This window comes from Gavia stellata, chromosome 13, assembly GCF_030936135.1.
Source record: "Gavia stellata isolate bGavSte3 chromosome 13, bGavSte3.hap2, whole genome shotgun sequence".
Taxonomy (NCBI): Eukaryota; Metazoa; Chordata; class Aves; order Gaviiformes; family Gaviidae; genus Gavia; species Gavia stellata.
The window spans coordinates 972,911-998,262 of NC_082606.1; the positions used below are offsets into that span (position 1 = coordinate 972,911).

General features: G+C 58.4%; 1 protein-coding gene across 1 annotated transcript; it reads right to left on the reverse strand.

The window, feature by feature from the left end:
• Positions 1–1,631: 1,631 nt before the first annotated feature.
• On the reverse strand, positions 1,632–20,215 carry SHF (Src homology 2 domain containing F). Its single transcript, XM_059824091.1, has 4 exons — positions 19,817–20,215; positions 12,207–12,336; positions 10,925–11,143; positions 1,632–1,702 (listed from the first exon to the last, which is right to left on the reverse strand). Exons 1-4 carry the CDS (start codon positions 20,198–20,200, stop codon positions 1,677–1,679), a joined length of 759 nt encoding a protein of 252 aa, XP_059680074.1. The 5' UTR covers positions 20,201–20,215; the 3' UTR covers positions 1,632–1,676.
• Positions 20,216–25,352: the final 5,137 nt, after the last annotated feature.

Below are 25,352 nucleotides of genomic sequence, written 5' to 3' on the forward strand. Positions count from 1 at the left end.
CGTGGCTGCAGCGCTCACCCACGCAAGGTCCCTGCAGTCCCATCGATCACCTCCGTCCCCCCCTAGCAAACCTGGGAGCAGACAGTGGGGAGGATGATGCTTTTTTACAAAGCCTTCATCAAGCCACCACTAACACATCCCACCAATGCCCCAAGCGCTTTGCTCCACTGATGCAAAAGGTGTTGCTGGTCCAGCAGCAAATTTGCTACTGCCATCCCCTCTGCTGAGCACAGTGGGACCACCTGGGGAGCGGAGGGGAAAGGGAGTGCGGTGCAGGGGAGTAACAGCGAGAATGAACTTAGTCTGAAGCGTGGATGGAGGAAATGTACGTGCGTGGGTACAGTAGCAAGCAACACCAGGAACAAGGTTAAAAGGCAAGATATGCATTAAATGCTACAGAGCACCAGATATAGCTTCAGCCAAATGAAGAAAAGGAGCAAGCTGGCCCAAAGACAAGGTGTCAGGAAGACAAAGAACATGACTGGAGCCACTAAATACCCAGAGGAAGAGAACAGCAGATCTGTGAAATTCAGGCATTTTGCTTAAGATTTAGGAGGGGTGAAGGAAAACAAGGAGGCAAAAGATCCCAAAGAGCACCCCCTTCTACAGGGAATAACAGGGGAGTCCAAAATCAGCTCATTGCTGCCCACGAAGGGTCCCAAAGACATAGCGAGGACGTGACCACTGGCGTCCCTTGTCCCCTGTGTTTCAGACGAGTGAGCTGGCTGAACCACTCGGGCACACAGGTCTCAGTGTATGCAAGAGCGAAGGAAAAATCAATTCACTTAGAGCTTTTGTGTAATGAAATCCCCCTCCCGGCCATTTTGCCACACCGATCCCCCACTCGTGGTGGGATGCGGGCGCACGATCCCCATGGAGCAGGAGGTAACCAGGCACCACTTTATTAGGCAGTGGTGCTGCACATGTGGCCAAGACCGGTCACTATTTACATTTGGCAAAGGATGGCAGTGAGTACCGAGCACCCGTGCAGGTGGTGGCCACCACTGGCCTGGCCCCCCGTGCCTCGCTAGCCCCAGGCAGGCCCCCACTTGCCCCCCGCCAGCCTCCTCACCTGTGGGCACAGCCATTTTGTCTCCTGTGGGCAGAGCCAGGCACCCTCACAGAGGCACCTCAGGCCTGTTAACGGATGATTTATCCCCTTTTCCCGCACATCCCCCCCCCAGGCCTCTCCAAGGCCCCAGCTCCAGTCTTTGCATCCTGAGCTCTGCCTGGAGGCAGGCGAGGGCAGTGGGCAGCCATCAAGCCCCGCTCAGCTCCTTGCACAGGGGGTCCCCCCGGCACCGTCCCAGCAGGCAAACCGGTGCACGGGAGCCCCCCAAGAGAGCGGGACGAGGGGTCCGGCTGCAGCAATCCCCAACAGCGCCGGCTGTGCCCAGCAAGCTGCTTGCAGGCTGCTGGTCCGGAGCTCGTCCTTGGCACGGTTGGTGCTCGGCCCTGCGGACGAGCTAGTTTCGGGTGCACCCGGCCTCGAGCCTGGCTCGTGGTGGGTGAGGACTATAGGGTACGGATAGCCACCGGGTAAAGCAAGGACATGTGCTCAGCCCCTTTGATGGGCAGCTTGCGGCTGGCGTAGTGATGAATGATCTCCGGCACGCTGTCGAAGGGCGGGCTGTGCTGACCCAGCACGTACTTGTTCTCTTGGGTCCGGGAGAGTTTCATGTGCATGAAGCCCTGGCTGCTCCTGCAAGGAGAGACCGAGGCAGGGTTACAGGGTGCAGCTGGCCCCAGCCTCCCATCAGCTCCTGCCCCCCCTTCTCCCCCAGACAGGCAGCCTGCTCCTACAGCTGGGGGGGACGCTGCTGGCTCCCATCACCAGCCACGGCTCTGCCCTCACCATCCTGCTCTTGGTCAACTCCAGATGAAGCCCACAACACAAGGGAGGGACACGGCTGGCTATTCTGCACTGTGTACCCCCCAGGGAGCACAGCCACGCAGTGGGTTACGAGGGGTCCATCTGGGGACAAGGGCAGTGCCCAAGGCTGGGGTGGGTGTGTGCAGGCAGGGAAGCAAGGGCACAGCCCAGGCAGAAGCAGCCAGGGCTCTCCTCGTGGGGTAACGTAGGGGGAGCAGCTTTCACCCCTTGCACATGGCAAACCCTCTTTTGCAACCGCCTGGCTTGCACAGGAGGAGCACGGCTCACGTATCCCCAGCCTCACCATCGCAAAGCAGGATTTTCTCCTTTGGCCCACAGCCCGTTGCGCCCCCCCCCACACCAACACTGCGGGTTCCATAAAACCCGCTCAACGTAGCGAGGCCATTTCCCGGCACAGCACGGGCACAGAGCCACGCGAGGCTGTGCAGGCAGATCCTGCCACGAGCACTGATTCCAAGTGACGGGCTAATGGCCCTGTTGCTATTAATTTGCGTCTCCGAGGAGAGCCACAGCCTGTCTGCAGCGTCTGGAATGCACATTACGGCAAAATATTGATGACTTAAAAGCAGACAGGACCTCATCAGCAATGCTGAGCCGCTTCCAGCACTGAGCAGGCCGGTCCCATCCCCCCCCCGCTGGAGACAGTGCCCGTAATGGACAACCGGGCTGCATTAGCAGAATGGGTTTGCAATCCATTTAGCGCCAAGAGGCAGGGAGCCGGCCGCCCCGGGGGAGAGCAGGGGGGAGAGTTGCAGCCCCCTGCCAGGGGCCAAGGAAAAGCGATAGCTGGCCGCATCCTGTGTCGCAGCAGCGGGCTGTGGGGAAGAGCTGTGGGGGCTGCACCACACATGGCACCCTGTGAAGGTGCGTGGGTTTATCCTGCACACACACAGTCGCACAGCCAACATGCAGAGCTGCCCACGGATGCTGCCCTCAGCGCTGCACCCTGTCTGCAGACAGACCCAGCCCTTGCCTAGCGCTGACAGAGGAGAGATGCGCAGGACTCCAGTGCAGGATCAGTGCCGGTCTGGAGCTGCAGTGCTGCCACACAGGTCCACAGAGAGGTGATGCTGGTTGTGTTTTGCCCAAATCACTCCCCAGGTCTGTCACAAGCTCAGGGATGTGACTGAGACCGGACCCCCAGAGAGATGCCCAAGGGAGCACACTGTAAATTCAACAGCCTCGCAGCCAGCAATGGGGACAGGACGAGGACAAGGGGCAGGTGCTGCTCCTGCTGAGCACCTTGCAGACGTGAAGGACCCAAACCTTTGCAGCGTGGCCTCAGCCACTCTCACGGAGGTGCAAGCCAGGAGGGACTCATTCCCCGAGTGTTTGAGGCAACCACACTACAACTCTGCCCACGACAGGCAATGTGGGGCTGCCTAGCCTGGACCAGCCAAGATTGTCATGGCAGGGTTAAATCCTTCTGGCTACCCGACATGATATGGGTACAGCTGCTCCTGCTGCTCTCTCTTGTGCATATTTTCCTTTAAAGCAGCACAAAAGGGCTTTAGGTCAGCACCGGAGCTCTCTTTCAGACCATCTCTTCGGCTGCGCCTCCTTCCTCAAGGAAAAAAGGAAAGAGTTAAAAAAAAAAAAAAAAGAGAGAGACGCAGACAGCCAGCTTACAGCTATATAAAAAGCATCCCAGGGGATTTCCCTTGAAAAGGCTCTATAGAGAAAGGCAATGGAGTAAAAATCATGCTCCCGAGGCTGTGCACTCTCTGCAAGCACAGCCAGTGGGACAGGCAATGCCCGAGCAGCTCCTGATGGGCTGCAGTTTCCTCTGGGGAGGTGGCATGCTGCTGCAAGGCCACGTCCTAGCCATGCATGCCATTTGAGAAGAGGATTTGGCCATTTTTGCCACGAGGCTAAGGATGGGCAGTAAGAAGTAAGGAAAAAAACCCAAAGAAATGGGTGACTGGCCTGTAGACACGTGATGGAAAGGGCTACCCGCGCTGGTGAGGGAGGAAACCCCATCCACAACCCCAACGCCGCCTCCCAGGCTCTCCAACACACATGCTGGCTAATGCCACCCACGAGGCAATGGCTGAGACGACCTCTCGCAGCCTCAAATACGACTCATCAACCAGCAGAAGCTGTTGCTTCAAAATTGCTCGCAAGCCAGGGCAAGGAAAAAATATTGAGAAAATTAAAACATCAGTAAAAATTCTGACTAAAAAAAAAAAAGGAAAGGAGGGAGCCTTTCCGGAAAGGCTTGTTGTCTGATCTGAAAGCTACAAGTGCAGAAGGAAGGAAGAATATATTTTCAGCTAAACTTCTGCACTGATTTGGTGCTGAAGGCAGCAAAAAAGTGTAAAAAAAATACAGAGAGAGATGGAGCAATCTAATTCACAATTGTGTCACTGGGAAATAAACAGGAGAGGCTGAAACCACCAGGGAGCAATGCAGGTACAGAGACCACTGGGGAAACTTAAAGTATATTGAGAAAAGCATAGGGATACGTGGCCTGTTGGCAGAGACGACTGAAGTGCTCAATACTTTTTTCGCATCTGCCAAGAACAGAGCTAATATACTTGTCCAGCAGGAGGGCAAGAAGGTATTTGCTAATCCATCATCATCTTCAGGACAATAACAGCTTTGATTTCGTGGGTTTGGGCTGCCCCAAGAGTCCCAAAAGAACTGGATGAGGGAGCTATGGGCAGCTTCTCCCCAGCAGGACACGTGTGGCAACGCTTCGTGCAGTTTTGGCACTAAGGGAATCTGAAAAACCTGGGGAGGGTGCAAACATTCCCCCAAAAAACCCAAGCAGAAACCAAGCTATGCTGTGGGGGTGAGGTTTCCTTGCTGGGAAACCACAGCAGCTTAATGTCCTCTCTACATCACGGCTGAGCAAGGGCTTCAATGGTTACATGGGCGGAGGAGGCAGGGATAGGTACCCGCGTTTCCATCAACAACAGGATCACACAAACTTATTTTCCCATGAAACTAAGCTACAAAAAAACAGGGTAACAAGAAGCCAGAGCTGGAAGTTGTAACCAGACACATTCGAGTGAGCAGTGAGGCACATCATTTTATCCGTCTGAGGGATTACTAGCACTGCCAAGGGAAGAGCAGTGTGCCTCCAGATCAAGAAGCCTTCCCAAGAGATACTTTTGCCAGACACCAAACCAGATACCTGTGCCACACTGCAGAGAAGTGCAGACTTCATATTCCAGCCACTTCTGACCACGCCATGGTCCTCTCAGAGTTACCCCATTGGTACGGCCACACGTTCGCATCGGGCACCCACCCACAAGGGGTGACCCACAGCACTGGGTCACCTCTGCTGTGGGTCCACCACCCCCCCAGCCCCGTCTGGGCTCACTCACTTCAAGGAGAGAGAGAAGTCATTCTTGCTGGTCTCGCTGTTGCGCACCAAGTAGCTGGCCTCCTTGCACAACCTCAGCAGCGTCTCCGCGTCCGTCCGGCTGATAGCCCCGTGGTACCAGCTGCAGGTGGGAGAGGGACCGGCTGTGCCAGGCAGAGAGCAGACACCTCGGGCAGGACTCTGCTCTGGAACACCAGCAACACCAGCACCCCTGGCACCTCCCCGGGGACAGCAGCCACGTTTGACAAGAGGGATGCGGGTGGCACCGCTGGGGTTGGGGGACAAGGGGCAGGGCTCAAGCTGGGCAACTTAGGGGGATGCAGAGGGCACATGGGGACACCACAACTGTGAGAAGGGCAGCAGGGACAAGCAGGCAGAAATCCAGGGCCAGGGAAGAAGGGAAGAAGCAGGTCTGCCCCAGGGCTCCTCATGGCATGGCCACAGGGATCCCAGAGCAGGCAGAGGGGTTGGGCAGCGCTCGGGGCAGGCAGAACTCACCACTGGCTCTCCAGGGGCAGGGCAGGGTCAATCCTCTCCCCAACGAAGGGGCCAGGCTCGGCGATTAGCATCTTCGTGCTCTTGAGGCTGCTGGAGCCATGCCTAAGGGCAGCCCTGGCCTTCTCCTCCCTGCAGGGTGAGGTGCGGCCGTACCCCAGCCCCTCTGACGGACCTGCAAGACAGACACACATCGCAGCCGGCGGCGGGGACAGGCGGACAGGCTGGGCTCCCAGCTTTGCCCCCATGGAGGGAGCCCACAGAAAGAATCAGAGCCACATCACAACCCATCATGCCGGGTCCCCTCGCGCTGCCCTGTCCCCATGCCTTAAGCAAGAGCAGGGCAGCTCTTGCACTGCTGCTCACTGCGGTGCCCCAGGATAGACAAGATCAGGTCCCCACTATGCCAGGACTGGGGTCCTCGCAGCGCCTGAGCCCCTGGAAATATTTTCCAGGGAGGTTTCAAAAGCTCAGAGAGGTTTTCCTAATGCAACCAGAGATTCAGCGGTTGCGGCACAGAGCTAAGTGAGAAGCAGTAAGGAGAGGCTCTCCAATCTTGGGGGGAAAAAAAGAAATTAAATTAAATTAAAAAAAAAAGGAGGGGGGAAATGGAGCTAAAGGGAACGGTCAGTTTGGAAATGATGGACACATTTCTGCCAGCACAAGTAAACCTCCTGGGGTGATAAAAATAATTCCCCGAGGTAGGAAGGGGACATTTCGACTGTGAGGTGCCTCCCTGACGCAGCCGCCTGCCTGGCACCAGACCAGCCACGGGCCCCCACACACCGACAAAGGGCAGCAGCCCAGTACATGCCACCCAGCAAGCGGCGGGGGATTAACCAAGAGGTGCCCCAGGGACTCAGACTCCCGCCGACTGTTATTTCCGTGCGGGATGATTTCAGCATTAACAATATTGTTTCTCCCTCCTCCAGAGAGTTCATTATTGCTCCCCTCCAACGCAAGCCCCCTCGCACAAATTACTTATCGATCAGGCAGAGCTGCCTTGACGTGAGGCTGCCGGTGGCTGATGTCACGGAGGCACAGGCACCCCAGATGCGGCCAAACCTGGGCGCCGCAGCTCCCCTCGCCCCCAGGACGAGCTGGACGTCCCTGGCTGGGTAGCTTCCCCCCCCCTCCGCTGTGCTCCCCATCTGCTGGAGGTGGAGGCTGGTCCCGGCTCAGCCCCCGGCCCGCTGCAGGCCGCAGGGGCGAAGGCTTTCGGAGCACCGCCATCTCTGCAGGCAGCGAGGGCATGCTCCAGCATCCCCCCCCTGCCTCGGCAGCAAAGCAGGGCGATGCCAAGGCCACGCTGCTGCAGGGCAGAGGCAAAAAATACCCAGAGAGGGCTGTTTTTCTCTCTAGCAGGGCATCCTCAAGGCAGCTATTTGAGGGAAACCTTGTCTGGGCCCTACGCAGGTGAGCAGGTCTCCAGTCCCCCCAGCACCGAGACGAGAGGAAAGCAGCCAAAAGGAAACCCAGCCAAAATCCTCTGCAGCTTAGCATGGCTTAAAACCCCCCCGAGAAGGAGCTCGGGCAGGAGGTGCCTGGCATTAAGGTTCGACAAGCCCTGCCTCTGTAGCAGTCTAGCTTTTCACCGGCCAGGCTCGCCTTTGTATATGACATCCAGGCTTCAATTTCAACTCATCACCTTAAAAAATTGGGGCGATCGTTAAAACGCCAGACAATTAAAACACTGAAGTGTTTGCTGGCGGCACAAAGTCATCGTGTTAGAAGCTCAGAAGAAATGCATTGCACCTGTCAGAGAGAGGCAGAAGCATACGCATGATTAAACAGGATATTAAAAACAAGCCCCTAGGAGTAAGAAGACATCCTTCAAGAAGTTCAAGTCACCCCCAGACAGGGGAAGTAGAAAATGAGACAAAACTCTGGCAGGATAAACTTAACACAACAAAGCAAGTCAGGGAAAAAAAGAGCCTCTGTGTTGCTAAAACCAGGAAAAATGACAAACCAATGTGTTCATCAGGAGCAGGATGCATGTCAGAGCGACTGCGGGGATAATAAATGATGGGGGAAGAGAGGAGGCTGCGTAGCAAAGAAATTAATTTTTCTTGACACCTGCATTCATTGTAGGAAGAGGATCAGGAAGTTTCCCCCTGCCAAGACCCTTCTTTTTCAGGACTGATTTCAGGCTGCAGCATCCCTACGGGTTTGGGACAGTACCCGATGCAGCCCCGACAAAGCAGCCGCGTCACTCCAAGGTGCCCCTAAGATCAGCAGTGAAAGCAGCCGTCATGTGCAACCTTGTGCTCAAACCCACCTGGGAGGAAGCAAAAGCCATGTTGTTGGGTTTTTTTAACGAAGCTCTGCAGGGATCTGGGTAACTGCAGATAAGGAAATCAGACATCTGCACCTGGCACGTCGCAGTGTCTACCAGGAACAGCGTTAGTGACGCACGGGCAGACGCGGCACGCCGTGGTGCAGCCGCCGGCTTGCAAAGAAAAAGTCACGTCTCGCAAATCTGTCCCAGTTCCCCACAAGAGCGGCAGCACGTGAGCGGGGCCAGCCCAACCCCGAAAGCCTGGGTGGCTTTCGACAAACCCTCCCACCTAATGCTCTTGGCAAAACCCTAATCCATCACAGCGTAAGAGCAAGGTCCTTAAAATATTACTAATGGGTTAAAAGAGAAGCAGCAATATTTGGCTTTCACAAGTGAGACTGACAGCAGAGTCCAAGGGGGATTTACGAGGGGGCTCTGCTGCTCGGCACACACAAAAAGGGCTTCACAACAAGGCAAACCTAAGATGACACAGTGTGCCTGGAAGATTTAGCTGTTCAGGATAGCAAAAACAAGAGCAAAGAATCCAGAGGGACCTCCTGCCACTGAGCAGCAAGGTAATAAAACAGCGGAGGAAACGGAGCAGTGCTAAATGACGAAGTGAAGCGCACAGGGAAAAAAACAACCTCAACCTCAGCATCGGGATCTGAATTAGCTGCTACCACACCTGTAAGGGACCTGGGTATTAAGAGTCGCAAGAAAACATCCGCTAAATGCTCAGAGCAGTTGTCAAGAAGACCATAAAAGCAGCCATCAAATGTTGTGAATTTAGAGGCAAAGAAGAGAGAACAAAAGAGAAGGTAATAACTCTGCCACCGAATAATCCCCTGGTGCAGCTCGACTGCTGCATGCAAAGAGGCATCGCGGAGCTGGGGAAGATGCAGAAGAGGCAAGGACAAACATCTGGTGTCCAGCACAGGACAAGTGAATGAGCCAGGAGGAGCTGGGGGAAGGCAGAGAAGGAGGGTGGATGTCTGGCAGCGCCTGCAGGCAGCGGGTAGAGCTCTGCCAGGTCCGGACAAGCTCCGAGGTATCGCAGCATCCCGGCGCTGGCGGGGCAGCAAGGCAGGGTGGCAGCGAGCACTGGCCGCAGCCACCCCAGACACCCCGCTGTCACGCAAGACCCACCGTTGGCGTCTTCGTAGCTGGGCTGGCCATGCTGCGGAGGGACGGAGGCACTGGACTCACCGTCCAGGGGGCTTTCACCACTGTCGAGCTGTCCCACCGGCGGTGGCCATGGCAGGTCTTTAATGACCTTGATTTCAACTGGATGGGGAGGGGGGTGGGCGGGAAGAGAGAGAAAGAGAAAGAGAGAAAGAAAGGGCTTAGAAAAAACCGTCAGCAACACCAGGCCCACAGAGAAGGAGAGCAGTTGTGGGGGGAAAGACCTGAGGACTAAATTCCTGGGAGCCCTACGCCAGCTTGACCATCTCGTCCCCACCCTAGCACCGAGCAGGAACAGGCCTGACATGGGGCACATTCCCAATGGAAAGACCCTGCTCCTCCATCAGCTCTCCCAGCCAACCCTCTATGGGGTGGGAAGGAGTCTGGAATCACCCCTGTCCCATGTGCACGTCCGTCTGGGGGACCTTGGCTGAGCGTCCCATTGCCATCTGTCCTGCCTGTACATCCATCTTGCCCCAAGGCACTTCCCGGCCACCCCAGTGGGTCCACGTTCCACTGCCAAGTGCGAGCGGGTTGCTGCCTTGTGCCAGTACCGGGTGCCCATCGTCAGGGGTCTCACAGGCCCCCCCAAAGCGGGAAAGGGCCAGCAGAGAGATCCCAGCACCTCAGGAGAGAAGAAATGCCCTGCAAGACACAGTAGGACCTGCTCTAGCTCCAGAAGAAAACAGGCAGCAGGTCCTAACGTGGCCCAGGGCACAGCAACCTGACTCCCTTGAGACTTGGAGCAAGCCTGAAGTGCCCTGGGGAGCGCCCACGTGCATCCACACACAAGCCAGACCTGTGAACACGCCACCTCCACCCAGGGGCATCGAGCAAGGTGGCTCATCTGCCCAGATCCGGAGCACAAGACACCTCAGCACAAACCCAACCTGGCAGCACACCGTGTTTCATGACGGAGCCCGACAAGCCGAACCCTCAGCACAGTGTGCTGCGGGCACCGGCCCCACACCTGGCCAAGTCCCAGCGGCACGAGCGCAACCCCAGGCTTGAGCAGACGCTGTGGCATTGAGCCCAGCACACACACATCTCCAGCTCACAGAGCCCAAACCCAAAAGGTGAACCATTCCCAAGCCCAAATCTCCACATCTCTCTCTGCCATCAACAGCAGCACCAACAACCACTGGCTCGAGCACCTTGTGCGCACCGGCTGCAGCGCAGACGCACACTGCTGCAATTAAAATGCAACCTAGATTAAGAGTGTGGCAATTAGCCAGCACCGGCGGAGGAGCCAGCGCTAACGCACAGCATGGATTTCCTCATTAACGAACACAAACACAATCGATCCCAGAGCACAGATAAATAGGTCAGGGGGCTGGACAATTGCCTGGCCAAAGGCTCCTGGGGGAGCGCCCAGCTCTCCTCCTGCCCCGAGGAAGAAGGGATCTGCTTGAGCCCAGGGTCAAGCCTCTCAGGGTTGGGGGGGTCAACTTCCACCGGAGGCTGTGATCAGTAGACGGGGGAAGAGGCAACGAGAGATGTGCACTGGACAGGCTGCCAAAGCAGCTCTATCCACCACTCCACCCAGCCTGGCTCCCTGCTGAAGAGAAACAGCCTCTGCAAGTGCACAAGCACTCCCTGAGCCACGGAAATGCAGAGGCCAACACTACTGACCCCCAAAAGACAAAGGAACACCAAGGAGCCAGCTTTCCCCCTGCAAAACACAACGCAGTATCGATTGCTTTATGGTTGCTATCCATCCTTTATGGCTGCTCCCATCACTCACCTGCAAAGGCTTTGGAGATCCGCTCCTTCTTCCACTCCCAGGGCTGGTCGTACTCCTCTGGCGGCCGCTCGTCATCCTCGGGCAGCCGGGACTCCCTGGGCCTGGGGCAAGCCAGGCGGTCACCGTCCGTGTCCAGCCCTCCAAGCACAGGCTCATAGGGAGTGTCGTAGAGGTGCAGTGGCCGGGCAGGAGCCTCCCGTAAGCCCTTCTGGCGGATCTCTAGCCAGAGAAGAGGGAAAAGACCATGAGCTTTTTGCCCAACACAACCTGGCCATGGTCCCCAAAGCCCTGCTAGATGAAAGGGCTCAATTTCACCCGAGGGTGACGTGGGGTAGGGAGAATCAGCGATGGAGGAGACCCCTCCCTCTAGCAAGTGCCTGCCAGAAGTGGGGGAACTGCTGGGCAGCCGGGTCCTGAGCAGTCCACAGCACCAAGATGCCTTCTCTCCCCACGGTACAACATCCCCACTCTCGGGTAGCCCTGCGAAGTGGGGTCCATGGCCACAGAGCATTCCAGATCTTGATTCCCTGTGAGTAGCGAGGCCAGGTTTCTTCCCCAGACACCCAGTGTAGCTAGTTTAATAAAATGCCCTTCCCTCGAGCAAAACAAAAGTCTTTCCCACAGACACAAGCAGCCTCTTTGCCGCTTGCAGATTTTTCCAAGAAATGCAACAGTCTAGCCCAAAATGCCACATGAGCTTTCCAGAAACCATTCGCTCCAGGAAAACCACAGGACTGCAAAGAGAGCCACAGCCTGGAGCATGCAAGCCGGCTCGGCGACCCTGCATGCGCCACAGCAGTAAGAGTGGTGCCTTCAGAGAGGATGCTCTCACCTCGTCGGCTTTCCAGCCATAAACAAGCCCACTGGGGACCCCGCTGCTGTGGTAGACAGCGGCACTCTCTGGCCTAGTCCTAACCGAATTAAATAGCTCCCACATCCGTCTTAGTTTTATGCCAGATGCATCGAATGTCAGGTCTCTCCTGGCTCAGCCTGGCACACAGGCACCGTGGTCCCAGGGGGCAGCACCACAGGCAGAAATATCAAGGTGCCTTTATTGCTTGGGTAGCCTTTGTGAGTGCTCTGGCTACAAGCACGTGGCTAACACTGTGAAAATTTGCCTGCAAAGTGGCTGTGCACCACCGCAGCGATAACCCATGTTTGCCTTGTCTGGAGGACCCGGTGCTGTCACACGCTGCAAGGAATAGAGTACAGTGGCCACCAAATTCACACAGCAGGGACCAGAGGCACAAGAGTGGTCTTTGCATGGAGCCTTGCACCTTACCAGCCATCATCTTCTGGGCTTCATACGGTTCCATGTATCCGTCATTCTCCGTCACCTTCTCCAGCCCCGCCTGGCTACCAGCCACCTGCGCCGCATCGAAGGGATCTGCGTAGTCCTCCAGGACAGCCAGCTGGAAGAGGGGAAGGGTGGGATAAGGGTTAAGGTACTCCCTGCCTTTTTGGGGGCGGGTCAGGGACCAGTTGAAGCTCCTTGAAACCGCACCACGAGCTCTGCTAGCAGCAGCCAGAGTGGCAGACAGGACCCCAAACCCACATCATGGCAGCCCCGCAAAGCAGGTGATGGCAGCCGGTGGCTTTCCAGGCACCGGCACTCGGCCGTGGAAACGCTCCAGCCTTTGTTCCAAAAGCTGGGACAGAGCCAAGCAGAGCAGAAGGCGTCCCAGCCTCCTGCCTTACCATCGGCTTGGCACTGCCAGCACCCGCGCAGACACCCTGGCAAGGCCCCCACCGCGGTGCAGGGCTGCCGGTAGTGCCATCCCCCCACCATGGCATGCAGATGCTCTCCCTGCATGCAGCCACATTTCCCTGCCTGAGGCGGAGAAGGGGCGCAGATCCTAGTACAGGGGTGTCAGCTGGCACTGGCATGACTGGGAACTCACTGGTTATTTTCCAGGGCTCCTGCAGGTTTGTTTGAAGACATTTCTTAACATAAAGGCTACAAACAGCCTATAGCTTTATCTCCCCTGCTTCCCAGGCCCCCACAGCATCCCCACATGCATCCCACGCAACACAAGACAGGGCTCCTCCATATGATCAGGAGTCACGGGGAAGCAGGACCAGGAGCCTCTCAAGTGCCCTGTCATGGGGACAGCACAAAAAGCCCAAGGTTTGCCCTTACTAGCGAAAAGAAGACAATCCTGCAGTAGGATATGGGATATGTCCCAGAGCTTGATCCCCTCCAGCGCTGGAGCTGCACACCTGCTCCAGCACCTCACCAGCTTCCTGGCCGGAGCATCCCATCACACGATGCCGCAGCCCCCAGCAAGCTTGGAGCTGTACATCCCACCTCCAGCTGAAAGCCTGGTCCCAAAACGGGGCCCGGCATTATTTCCAGCAGGGTCCAAGTGCACCCAAGCACCTTTGCTGGGGTCTGCTTGCCCACCAGGATGCAAACCCCAAGCTGGACCATCCAGCAAGATGGGTTTTGCAGCCACCACACCAGCTACGCAAAGCTCCTACAGCAAGGGCCGAACAGCCCGAGCACCATGCGGCAGCTGCCTAATCCCACCCGGCACCAGGCTCTGTCCTCACCACCATGCCGTCCCTGCTCCTGGCCACCCTTGGAGACCAGGGCTGCTCACACATTCCTCCCCGGCTCCCATAATCAGCTTAAAACAAAACACTTCTTCCTCCTTCCTGTGCAAAACGGCCGACAATAGCCTTGAGCAGCAAAACCCAGCAGGAAAAGGGAACAGGAAGTGGAGCTGTAAACACCTCCACGCAGCCCCAAGCCTTCGCACCCCTCTGAGCTGCAGGAGGAACGCAGCTCCCCGTGCCCCAGCTCACCACCTCCTCCGTAAACATCCCAGCTCCGGGCTCCCCGGGTGGCCGATGCAGTGGGGACCTAGGGCAGCTCTCCAAGCCCCGACCGTCCGTACCAGGGCCATGAGCGAGCAGCAGAGCATCATCCCCGGAGCAAACCCTGCCAGCCACAGGGCTCGCAGCCACCCCGGGCGAGCGCAAAAGGGGTTCAAATGTGGCAGCAAGCAGACGCTCTCACCCCTCAGCAAGGCGGCAGCAGGACAGATGGCTGTTCGGGGTACTGGCCTCTGCCGGATGAGAGGGAAAAAGCAAAACCTTCTGCTGGCTCTGCAGGCAGGGCCCGGTGCCAGTAAGCCAGGACAGGGCTGCAGGAACAGCCAGCCCCTGCCTTTGTAGCAGGAGACAGGAAATCTGCTCTCACCTTCATCATCCGAGGGATACGCAGCATCGCTCAGCCCCCACCGGGCACCGCGGACATCGAGGGCAATGCTGAGCCCAGGCGGCTGCAGCCCTTTGCTTGCCACTGCTGGGGTGAAACCCCTAAGGGAAATCTAAGTCGCCGGTGACTTTTGCAGCTGCTTGGTTGCTGAGACCCGACCTAATGCCCACGGGGCAGGGGGATGAGCAACAGCGACTGCAAATTCACTGCGGGAAGCCCCTCTGTTTTCTAAACACCCTTTTCTTCTCCAAGGCAAAGAGAGGTTCAGCGTGCAGCAGGCGGGTGCTTCCCACCCACTGCCTGCGAGATCTCGAGGGCAGATCAATGCCCACCGGTCCAAAGAGCCGGGAGATCCCGTGGGCTGCACCCACGTCTTCAGAAAGCTGCAAAGAGGCTTTTGCTCCGCCGCAACAACATCTGCAGAGCACAGCCCTGCGCCGGCGACAGCTCATTCACACACATGCTAGTGCCAAGGGAGGCACAAGCATGCAGGCAGGCGTCCTGACACACACAAATGCACAGGCTCGACACACAAGCGCCTGTAAGATGGGCGAACGGGCAGCACCATGCCCAATGCTTACCCTTTGCAAAGAGCTCTCACAGCTCCACGTGTACTGCAGGGCTGTGAAAAGCAGTTTGCTGAACCTCCTGGGCTCAGAAAGGGTTTACCTGCTCATTCCTCCCACCCTGAGCCCAACCTGCCCACATTCAAACCTCCCATGAACCCTATTTCCTAGATGCATTTTGCTAGACAGACGTAGACCTGGCTCGCTGCTGGCACCGGTCCTGGACCCTCCCTCTCCCACCCCATAAACACAGAGCAGCTTCAGACAAGACAGGGCACCAGCACAGCAGCTCAGCAGCCGAGAGGCTCCTCCGCACGCGGCAATCATGCTTCCCAACCGGAGGAAAGCCCTCTCAGTATTTCCTCGGCGCCTGGGTCTGTCTTCCCAGGTAGGGAAGGACACGTGAGCCCCAGCAAGCTCACAGGGTGGCCCCCACTCAGGTCTAGAAAGCAGAAGATGGTAGGGAATCCCAACAGGTCTCTGCTGAGAGCCCTAAAACTGGGTATTTTACTTGCAGGGGGGTGCAGAGGTGCTCAGCAGCAATTAGACGGGATCTCCTGGGCTTAGCTCAGACCCAGAACAAATGGCTCAGATCAGGGGCATGAGTCTCCGAGCTCCCTAGGTTTGGTGGGGTTTTACCACACTGGCTTTACTCCTCCACTATCTCAAGGATGCCTCTTCGTAGGAGCCAAGCCTCCCCACCATAGGGTGCTGAGAACGTAAACCCATTCATCTTTTAAATGGTCAGAGATTACAGCGGAGAGCCATGGAAAAGCTGGGAAGGCAACTCCTAACTGTCTCCAGGAGCACTGCAACCTTGGGATGCACAATCAAGCAAGCGTGAATGGTACCCTGAGCCCCGAGGAGCTGGAGGCTCCAGCCGGTGCCAGGAACGGGGCAGGGCTCTTAAGAGGGCAAACAGGAGGGATCATGCAATTACCAATTGCATCCTAATGCCCTTGCACGTGGGGCCGAATTAAGGTTGCCTGGGAAACTGCATCTCTGACATTTCCTAATCCAAGCGCTGGACTTTACGAGCCGCGCAGCCCCGCCGCGGTGCATGCAACCGCTCCCCCAGCGCAGGAGGGGGCTGCAGCCACAGGCAGGGCAGCTCCTAGGGGTGCCCCAGGTCTGCCCCGGTCCAGTCAAAGGCCAGGCATCTCCATGCTTCGCTCACCTCCAGTGTCGCGGAGGGAGCTGCTCACCAGCTGGCCGATCCCAGCACGCCGCTCAGATGCCCGGGTACTGAGGCACTGCCTGCTCATACGCAGCACAAGCTTTGCTAGATTTGAAATAACTCGGGTGCAAAGCACACGCCTGACACGCAAAGCCACTGACCTGGGACAGCTCTTGGTGCAGAGCAGTCCTTCAGAGAGCAGCCAGGCACCACCGGCACTTGGACACATGTCCTCTTTGTGCACGTAAGTGTTTTTCATGCACTTATCTGCTGTGGCAATGCACACCTAGATCCCTGCTGCAGCACCAAGGCTGCTCTTGCTCTACTATTTATGCCAAATGTAAGAAAAAAAGAAAACCAAAAGAAGATTAAGGCAAAGGGCCAGATCATCGTAGAGTTCTTGCAGTGAAACAGTTTTTACGCTGCCCACCAGGGAAGGCAACAGGCGGTGGCTCTCCAAGAGAGTTCACAGTTCAGACACTGAGACCCCAGGGCAGAGCAGTGGTTCTTCACCCCATCTTGCCTACAAATATCCCACCTGCTACCAGCTTTTGCCACAACAAGACGCTTCACTCTATGGAGAGGTCCCCAGAGGACACCTGGGAAGAACCTTCACTTTATAAACAAGTTTGTTGCCCTGAAGATAAAGCGTGTTTGGGGTCCCCCCTGGAGATTGCTGGGTTTCACGCTGGAGCCACTCTCAGTTACAACCAAACTCAGTTCATTCTCTCTGTCAGGTGTAAAATTTCCTCAGTTTTACCCTCCTTGCAGCTTGGCTTTTGGTAAACACCGAAGCCAAACCCAAAAGCAAACTGGGCGCTGGCCTTCTAAGAAGGGTCCAGTTCCCTGCCCAAGGGGAACAGCTGGGCCAGGTAGTGACCCCACGGCTGCACCCGTGGCACAGGAGGAGGGATTGCGGGGCGGACAGCACGGCATCACGCAGGATGACTCAGTTCGGGGAGGCTCTTGCAGGAAAGACACACGCCCAAGAGCTTCCTGGCTGGCTGTTCCCACACCCCGCGGCACTGACCCTGCACTCACAGCAATAACGCCAGCGACCAGTCCCAGCGGGCACAAGACAAAGCCCTCCCTGGGCAGATCCCCAACCTCATCTCCAAGCATGCCGTGCCATGGGGGCAGGTGTCCCCACGCAGGGAGGTCCCTCACCGAATCTCTCCCCACTGCATCCTGGTGGCATTGCTCCTCACGCCTAATTCAAACATGGCAGAGAAGATATCTCCAGGGTATCCGCCTCGCTCAGGCGAGCCGTACAGGGCCAGTGCGTTGTCCACTGCTGTAGAGAAAGGCCTGCCCAGACCAAGCAGATGGAGAAGGAGCTGTGCTGGCCCCCACCATGTCCAGCAAGTGTTTGTAATGGAGCAGGAGCCACTGCAGGACTCACTCTAAGCACATCCCCACAAGATGTTGCAGATCTCACGCAAGGCAGAAAGATGTGACGACTCATGCTACGACAGCAAAGCATCGCGTGGCCCAGGCAGGAGGGATGCCATTGCCAAGATGTTCCTGCCCATCTTCAATTCTCCAGAATGGGCAGGACAGCTACAGTGGGCACAGGGCTCCCAGGGAACATGGTCGGTCCCCCAACCTCAATGCAGCGCCCATACCACAAACCACATGGCCTCAGCCAAACCACACAACTAGGAACTGGTGCCTGCTCCTTCCACTTCTGTCCGTCCTTGTCCTCCCCGTTCAGAAGGGCTGCACATTTAATTAGAGTGTTTTTCACTGCGGTCATTAGCAAAAACCCTCTCTGCTCCAGCAGCTTTGCCTGTACCTAGAATTGTACTTCTCCCTTCATCTTCGGCATCACCACAATTCCAGGCCCACACCGATGGGCTTTCTGGAGTCCCAGTCCCTGCACCAGGTAAGGAGCAGTGCCCACCACCTCCTCCTAAGCATGGGCTCACTGAGTCCCCTGCCACAACCATCATCTCAGCTTGAAGAGCTCAGCAGAGGCTCCAGCCCGGCCCCGGCATGCCTTCCCTGCTCCAGGACACCTTGACATTGTCGCCAAGAACAAGATCTGCAAGCATCAGCAACTGCCCAGCAGGAGCCTCCATCCTCCTGGACCACCTCCAGAAAGGACCACCATGACCTTGCAGAACCAGGGAACCCTCCCATCACTCAGCCCAATGTCAAGGCCAGTAGATGGGAGCCACAAAGGGTGCTCAAGCCCAACAGAGATGCTGCACGTTGTGGACACTCCCCAGCTCCTCCAGGGAAACTGTTTTAATGGACAGTTGCATGCACTATCAAATATTCCCACATTCTCTCCAGCTTCACCCAGCCTCCGGAGCTCTGCCTGTGTCCATCACACACTGGAGCCCTGAAGAATTAGAAACGTCCTCCCCACAGAGGCACACAGGAGATCAGGAGGTAATCTAATCACTGTCTACCTTGGATAAGATGAAGGGTCTTCTTCGGCCTCGTGCTGTTAGCAGGGTTTCCCCAAATGTATCCCAGCTTTTGGCTCTTCTCTAAACTTCCCGGCTTCTCCCCAGCCCTCGGATGTCCACACAGCCCTGGCTGTACCTGTCGGCAGTCCACACTTCCCACAGCTCCTGCTCAGCCTTTTGCACATCACAGCCCGAGTGCTTCCTGTGACCACCACCGTCTGATCCCACACCGCACGTTCCAGAAGAAAACCAATCAGCCTGCCTAAGCAAACCGCATCACCGCAATGGCACCTCCGGTCCCTGCTGCCAGTGCCCTCCTCCTCCTCTGCTGCCCACAGCGGCCAGTTTACAGGATCCTGGCTCAACAGGGGGTTTCTGCCAGGCCCCTCCGGAAACCTCCTGAAAGCAATTAGTCAGTACAAGCAACTTCCCAAGATCCACTAGCAACAAGTTTTTCTATCTGCTTAAAATACTCCCGAGCAGGTTTTGCCTGGCGCTCGTGCCGGCGATGCCAGGACCACGGATGGGATCATTGTATCCACCATTCCCTCCACCAGCCAGCTCTGCAATCCCGTCGAGTTCGCTCGACAAGCCCCGTCTTGCAAGCGGCAGCGCTGGCGGGCACTAATTACCCCTCCTGCCTTTATTTGTGCAGTCCCCGCATCAGCCTCTCCGCCAAGAAGCCCGGCACCGACGGCCGCAGCCCGGGCAGGTTTATTCCTCTACCGGGTCCTTGTGCCGCTCAGAACCCGTTTCCCCGCAGGGAGCTTCTCCCCAGCTCCTACCTCTCACCGGGGACGTTTCTCGCCTCCTTTCTGGCACCGGCAGCGCCAGGCTCCGCTCTCGCCCCCCGAGAAGCCAGCTGGGAGGCAGCAGACAAAGAGGCGCTGAGGCTCCCTGACAAAGCAGCACGGCAGCTCAGGGGGGCCCGTATGCCACCGCTGGCACCGGCAGGCCCTGGCAAGCGGGCAGAGGGAGATCCACGCCGCCAAGCGCGGGGTGGAAGGAGGCCCGGGGCCACCAGCCCCAGCGTCAGAGGCCACCGGAGACAGACCTGTGACATGCGGGGCCTTCCTGGGCTGGAAGGTCTTCACCTCTGTAGAGACCCAAGCACTTGGCTGCAAAGAAATGGCAAGAAGGGAGGGGGGGGAAGGTGGCGGGCAGGCCCTGCGCTCGCACCTCAGCGAGCGACGCTTCCTGCCGGGGATTATACCTGCCTCCCGCGGGAGCTGGAGAAGCCGGGGCCGCCCCCGCAGCTGCTGACGTGTGACCGGCCTGTCGGTGCTGCCGGGGCACGGCGGGACGCGAAGCGGGAGCACCCGCGGAGCCTGGCCGCGGCCCCTGCCACCGCAAGCCCTCGGGGACTGGGCTCCACGTGCCCCAGGGGTCCCGGCCCTGCTCCTCGCAGCGGGTGCCGAGGGTCCGGCGGGGCGAGCCTGAGCCTCCCCCCGGCCATGGGGCCGGGGCGGCCCGGGGAGGGCGGTGGGGTGCCTGTGCCAGGCCACTCACCTCCTGCGGCGGCTCGTCGGGTGGCTCGGGGCCGGCCGGGGGCGAGCTGGGGGCGGCGGGTGTCAGCGGCGGCGGCGGGGGGCTGGCGGGCACCTTCTCCACCGCCTCCACCTTGATGAGCCGGTGCTTGGGCGAGACGTAGCGGGGCCCGTCGGGGGCGGCGGCCGGCGGGACGCCGCTGTAGGGGTCCTCGAAGTCGCGCTCCTTTTGCAGCCGGTACGCCGCCACGATGTCGGGCTGGGCGGCGGCCAGCGGCTCGGCGGCGCCCCCGGGCGGCGGGGGCGGCTGCGGCGGCGGCCCGGCGCGGTAGTCGGGCTTGGGCGGCGCGGGGGGAGCGGGCTTGGCGCTGCGGAAGCCCAGGTGCTCGCGGAGCCAGCGGGCCATGGTGCCCACGCACTGCGGGGCCCCGCCGGCCCCCGCCCCGGCTGCCGCCCCGCCGCCGCCGCGCTCCGAGCCGGCCGCCGCTCCGCTCAGCAGCATCGGCGCTGGCGGACTGAGCGCGGCGGCGGCGGCGGCGGAGCCCGGGCCGGGGGGGGAGCGGGGGAGGCGGCCGGGGGAGGCGGCCAGTGCCACCTGCCGGAGCCGCCGCGCCGGCTGCTCCGAGCGGGGCTTCCCCCCCCCTGCTCCGCCCGCCCCGCTTCCCCGGACCCGCTCCCCCCGGCACGGCACGGCGCGGTGCGGCGCGGCCTCCCCGCCGCCCGGCCCGGCCCGGCCCGGCCCGCCTCCCCCGGGGCCCGCCCCGCACCCCCGCCGCCCGGCCCGCCCTCCGCCGCGCCCGGCCCGGCCTTCCCCGGCGCTCCGGGCCGCCCCCCCTCCCCGCGCTCCTGGCAGCCGCTGGCTCTCGCCTCCGTCCCAGCGGCCCCGCGTCCCGCCCCGGCCCCGGGGGAGAATCGGCCCCCCAGGGGTGCCCGCCGCCCCGTCCCTCCGGCTGCGGAGCCTGGCGAGCGCGGGCCTGATCCGGCCCTGGCAGCTGCCGCGGCTGCCCGCTCCCCCGGAGCATCGCCGGGCCCTGGGAGCGGAGGAAAGGTGCCTGGAGTGGCACCAGCAGGGCCACCGGGGAGGCTGCCAACGAGATAGGAGCAATAAAGGGTCCGTCGGTGGCAAATCCACTCCCTGGGACGTGTTTGTGGAATCAGCCCGGTTCAGGACCCACGGAGCAGATCGCTCCAGGGAGAGTCACTGAAACATCGGGCTGGTACCATGGATCCCCACAAGAAACACCACGGGACCCGGGTGAGCTGGGACAAGCCAAGGGAAGGTGCTTTGGAAGAAGGCTGAGCCGAGGTGAGGTGTGCAGGGACATCGGGCAAGCGTGCCGAGCCCCAGGACACATGGGGCCAGGACATGGGTGCCCTAGGGTACAGCCCAGACAGGGCTGGATTTGCTGGTAAGGGGCCAGCGGTGACAAGCGAGCAGAGCAGGGAAGCGGTGTTGGGAGCAGTGTGTCGGAGCATGGCAGCGGAGGCCAAGGCCGACGCAGTGGAGAACAGCACACTTACACGTGTTCTGACTGTTACCCTTCCACACACACCCATCACTAGCCACCACCACCCCTGTTCGCTCACCATCCAGGACCGACTGTTTCACTGTGCCCTCCTAACGCCCAGCAGCCGCTGTGCACAGCCCCGTCTCCAGAGCTTCGCCCCTAAATCCTCCACACCCCTTCCTAAGCACACACCATTCACCCAAACCCACTCCCGGCCCTGTTCGCAGCTGAATCCCCCGAAGGCCGTGGTCAACCATGCCTGAAAGGCAAGGGGGACAGAGGCAGGACACTACAAAAGCGGGACCACAGCAGAGGTGGAGCCATGCAGAGGCATGCAGTGAGGGGGAGAGATGCCACGGTGTGGTCCTGCCACTCCTCACACCATGAGCTGGGCTCCCGCCCCACTATGGGAACAGATGTTGGGATGTGGCTGTCGGGGTGCCTGCTGCAGGAAGGAGAGGATGCGCAGAGAGAGAAGGTTCTCGTGGTGACGCCGCTTCCTGCCAGGCCCTGCACAGGAGGAGAGCTGAGATGGGGTTGCTGAGGAGCTGAGCCTCCTGTGCCAGCGTGGCATGACACACGCCAAATGTGTGCCCAATGAGCCCACCAAGTCACAGATTTGCTGATTTATCGAGTACGTGCACATTGCATGCTCCTGCCCAAGAAACCCAGCCAGATCTCCCACGTCCAACCGGACATCAAAGGAGCTTCCTCCCTAGGGAGAAGACAGGCATGGTACCCAGAAACCAAGACTGGAAATTTCAGAGCGTAGGAAATGCAAGACACTAAAGGCATCAGGAGGAGAAAAAGTGTCTGCCAGGAATAGAGTGACTACAAGGCAGTGTTTGAGGTTTAGCAGCCGACCTCAATTTGGCAGATGGGGATGATGAGATTGTTATTAAAATGCAGAAAAGACAGAGGTTCTCAGTAAATCTATCTCTCCGGCATTTGGAAGGAAGCAGGATGCAGGGCTGATGGCACATGAGATTGAGAGTACTTCCACCCTCTGTCAGTAACCAAGGAGGATGTTCGGCAACATCTGTTGGAGATGGCTCTTGTTAAATCCCCAGGCCTGGAAAACACACGCTCAGTGTCTCCTGAGAGGTGACCGAGGAGGGATCTAGCTTGTGGTGGTTTTTTTTTTAAAAAATACAAACATACCAGAGGAATTGCAGAGGTCCTTCCTTCCCATCCCGTCCTGTCACACCCCTCCCAATCTCTCCCTCTTTGGTGAGGCAGCTGCACCAAAGCCACGCTGGGGATCGAAGAGGGTCTGTGGTCTGAGCCCACCTAGGACCCCAGCACCTCCTCACCATTTGCTGGGCCTGTTTCTTTTCCAAATACCTCTGTGGCCTTTTGGCAGGTGGGCACCTGGCCCAACGTAGCCCCGTTCTCTGATCTGTCCCCTGTGTGGCATCCTGTTCTCACCTGAGGCTTCAGCAGAGCCTGGAGGGGCATCAAGAAAAAGATCCCTGGACCCACCTGAGCCCTCAGATTTGAGCATGATATTGGCTTCCCCTGGGCCAAACCACCCAGACAGCAACATGGGGCAGCAGGGTGAGGAGAACATAGTTGGGGTGGGACCCTTCCGTGGGAGACTTCTTTGTGCTTGGGGAGCTTTGAAGGGGAGTCCTGAAGGAGACCAAATGAGCTCCTTATACCCCGCGTGGCTCAGCACAGGCACGGGCTGCTCATATATTTTCTGCAGTCATGACGAGACATTAGCGACATCCCTCCATTCACAGCAGTTTGTTTCAGGTTTGAAGAAGCAGCGACAGATTTCTGCATTCACACTGCCAAAGCCAAGCTCCATCTGCGTCTCACGCTGCAGCTGGTGTTGCTCCAGTCCCAACTGTTTACATCCCTCGTATCTGATGCACGTTGGGACCCGGGTTTGATGCCTGTACTGCAGAGACTGGCCCCGATGCCACAACCGTGCCCACGATGCCACTCCACCTGCAAGTCCTCGCAGCCTGGCAGATCGCTGTGACAGATGGCCATCGCGTAGCATCGCTCGTGTAGGGACTGGCAGGGGACACGGGGCGGGACTGGCAGACGGGAGAGGATCAGGGAGCACACGCTGCGCCACTTGCGTGCCAGACTCCACATTTCGGCTGCTCTCTCACGCAGCCATGGCGGGAAACCCTCCGTTGGGATGCGCAGCCCCGGGGGCTGCCTTGCTGCTTGCGCTGCCCCTGGCCCATGGAGCCCCCAGGAGGGAGGGAAGGATGGTGGCAGAGCCGCTGTGCACACAGTCCTCAGTCGGGAGGAGAACAACTCGTGGCTGCACGGAAGTGATTTTTGGCTCACTCTTAAGGACCACGGGAATAGGGGAGACAGGAGGCCTTCTGCAGTGGCCTGCAAGGACCCGGGGCTGGACCTCGACACCAGGAGTTCTGCTCCCACCTTCTTCTCTGTCTCTGGAGGGTCCAGAAGCTCTTTTCTGCCGTCTCTGGACTGGAGCTCACAGCACGGCCCTTCCTCTCACTGAAGGCAGCAGTAGCTGCTTGCCTGGGTAAACACTTCCCAGGCAAGTCAGAGCACGCACCAGGAAGAAAAAGCCAGGCAACATCTTCCAGGCTCCTGGAACCCTGCAGAGAGCTGTGTGCGTCCTCAGCCCTCACCCGTCCTCCCGGGTGTGAGGAGCTGCTTCAGCTACCCTGAGTGCTCCTTGTGCTCACCCACAGCTGGGGACAGGAGCCCTGTTTGGCAGCCTAGGCCAAGAACAGGACATGGGACCTTCCCTGGGTCTAGGAGGGCTCAGGCCACACGGCCCCGGTAAACTTTCCCTTCCAGTTTAACCCTGGGCAGTGTGGGCACAGCCCAGCGTCCCCCAGGCAGCAGCTTTTGGTGACTCAGAGGAGAAGGTCTTTGCTCCTGCATGCTCTTGAGGAGGTGCTGGAAGATGATTCACCCACTGGTGATGTGGGGGCTGAATTTAGCATTTGACACTTGCCAATGTGTCACTTGAGTCAGGCGCTGGGTCGGCTGCTACCCCTGATTCCAGCATCTCCCCTGGCTTGCAGGGAAGCATGCAGCCCCTTGAATCTCCAGGCGCTTCTTCCACAGCTCTGAATAAAAGCCATTTCCAGGAGCTTAGAAATGTCTGTGGTGACTCCAGCCCCTTCCCTTCTCGGGAACACCCTATACAAGCCCCATTGTGCAGTGCAGCAGGGGCTGGGAGGATGTCATGTCTGCTGGGTGACACCCCAACCTCCCCCGAGGTCTGGGTACAGCAGGGGACGTGAGGACTGGAAGATGGTAACTGTGACACCAAAAATGCTTCCAGGAGGCGGCCAAAGAGCCACAGACTGATAAATGACACATCTGTTCTCTACAAATGAACAAAAATTGGCATAAGGAGTAGGAAACTGGCATCGGGTAGGGGACAGATGGATAAATATGACGTATTGGGAAAGAGTCGACACAGCTCTCTTAAAGTTAATTTCTTTTCTCCAAAGCTAGTGGCTTTCTTGGAAAGAGCCAGCAGGCACCTGAGGGTGATCCAGCTGAGAGAGGTCACCTGCATTTCCACACGCAGATCCTTTGATGACATGAGGTCAGTAGAGAAGTGACAAAATCTGCTAATAATACTGAGTTTTTCTGGATACTGCGGATGAATGCTAAGACTTGCAGGAGGATTTTCAGAGGCTGAGCAACTTGGTAATAAAATGAGGTGAAAGCCAATGTCAGGGAAGTGACACACACAGGGAAACCAAGCCCTGCCTCATGTCTAAAGTGATGGGCTCTGAGGCCGGGAGCTCTGACAGTCCGTGAAAACATTCCCTCAGCACTCAGCAGAGGTCAAAACTGCAAAACCTCTCAGTCAAAACTGACAGGAAGGGTTAAGAAAAGGTAGGGATGACATCAGAGGTGCCACTGTTCCCTGCTCAGTCCTGGCCTGTGTGCGGTCCTGGTCCCCCCATCCCAAGGACACAGCAGAGCTGGAAAATGCGCGGAGAAGGGCGACAGGATGATCAAAGGTTTCTGCACATGGGGTGCATGATGAACCAGGGCTCTTTGGCATGGAAAAGAGACAACTGGGGTCAC

Excerpts from the sequence above, each read along its gene's own strand:
- SHF (XM_059824091.1), bottom strand. The coding sequence starts at position 20,200 with ATGGCCCGCTGGCTCCGCGAGCACCTGGGCTTCCGCAGCGCCAAGCCC. Across the intron at positions 12,337-19,816 it reads CCGACGAGCCGCCGCAGGAG|CTGGCTGTCCTGGAGGACTA; the intron begins GTGAGTGGCCTG and ends CCCCTCTTCCAG. Across the intron at positions 1,703-10,924 it reads GATCTCCAAAGCCTTTGCAG|GAGCAGCCAGGGCTTCATGC; the intron begins GTGAGTGATGGG and ends CTCTCCTTGCAG.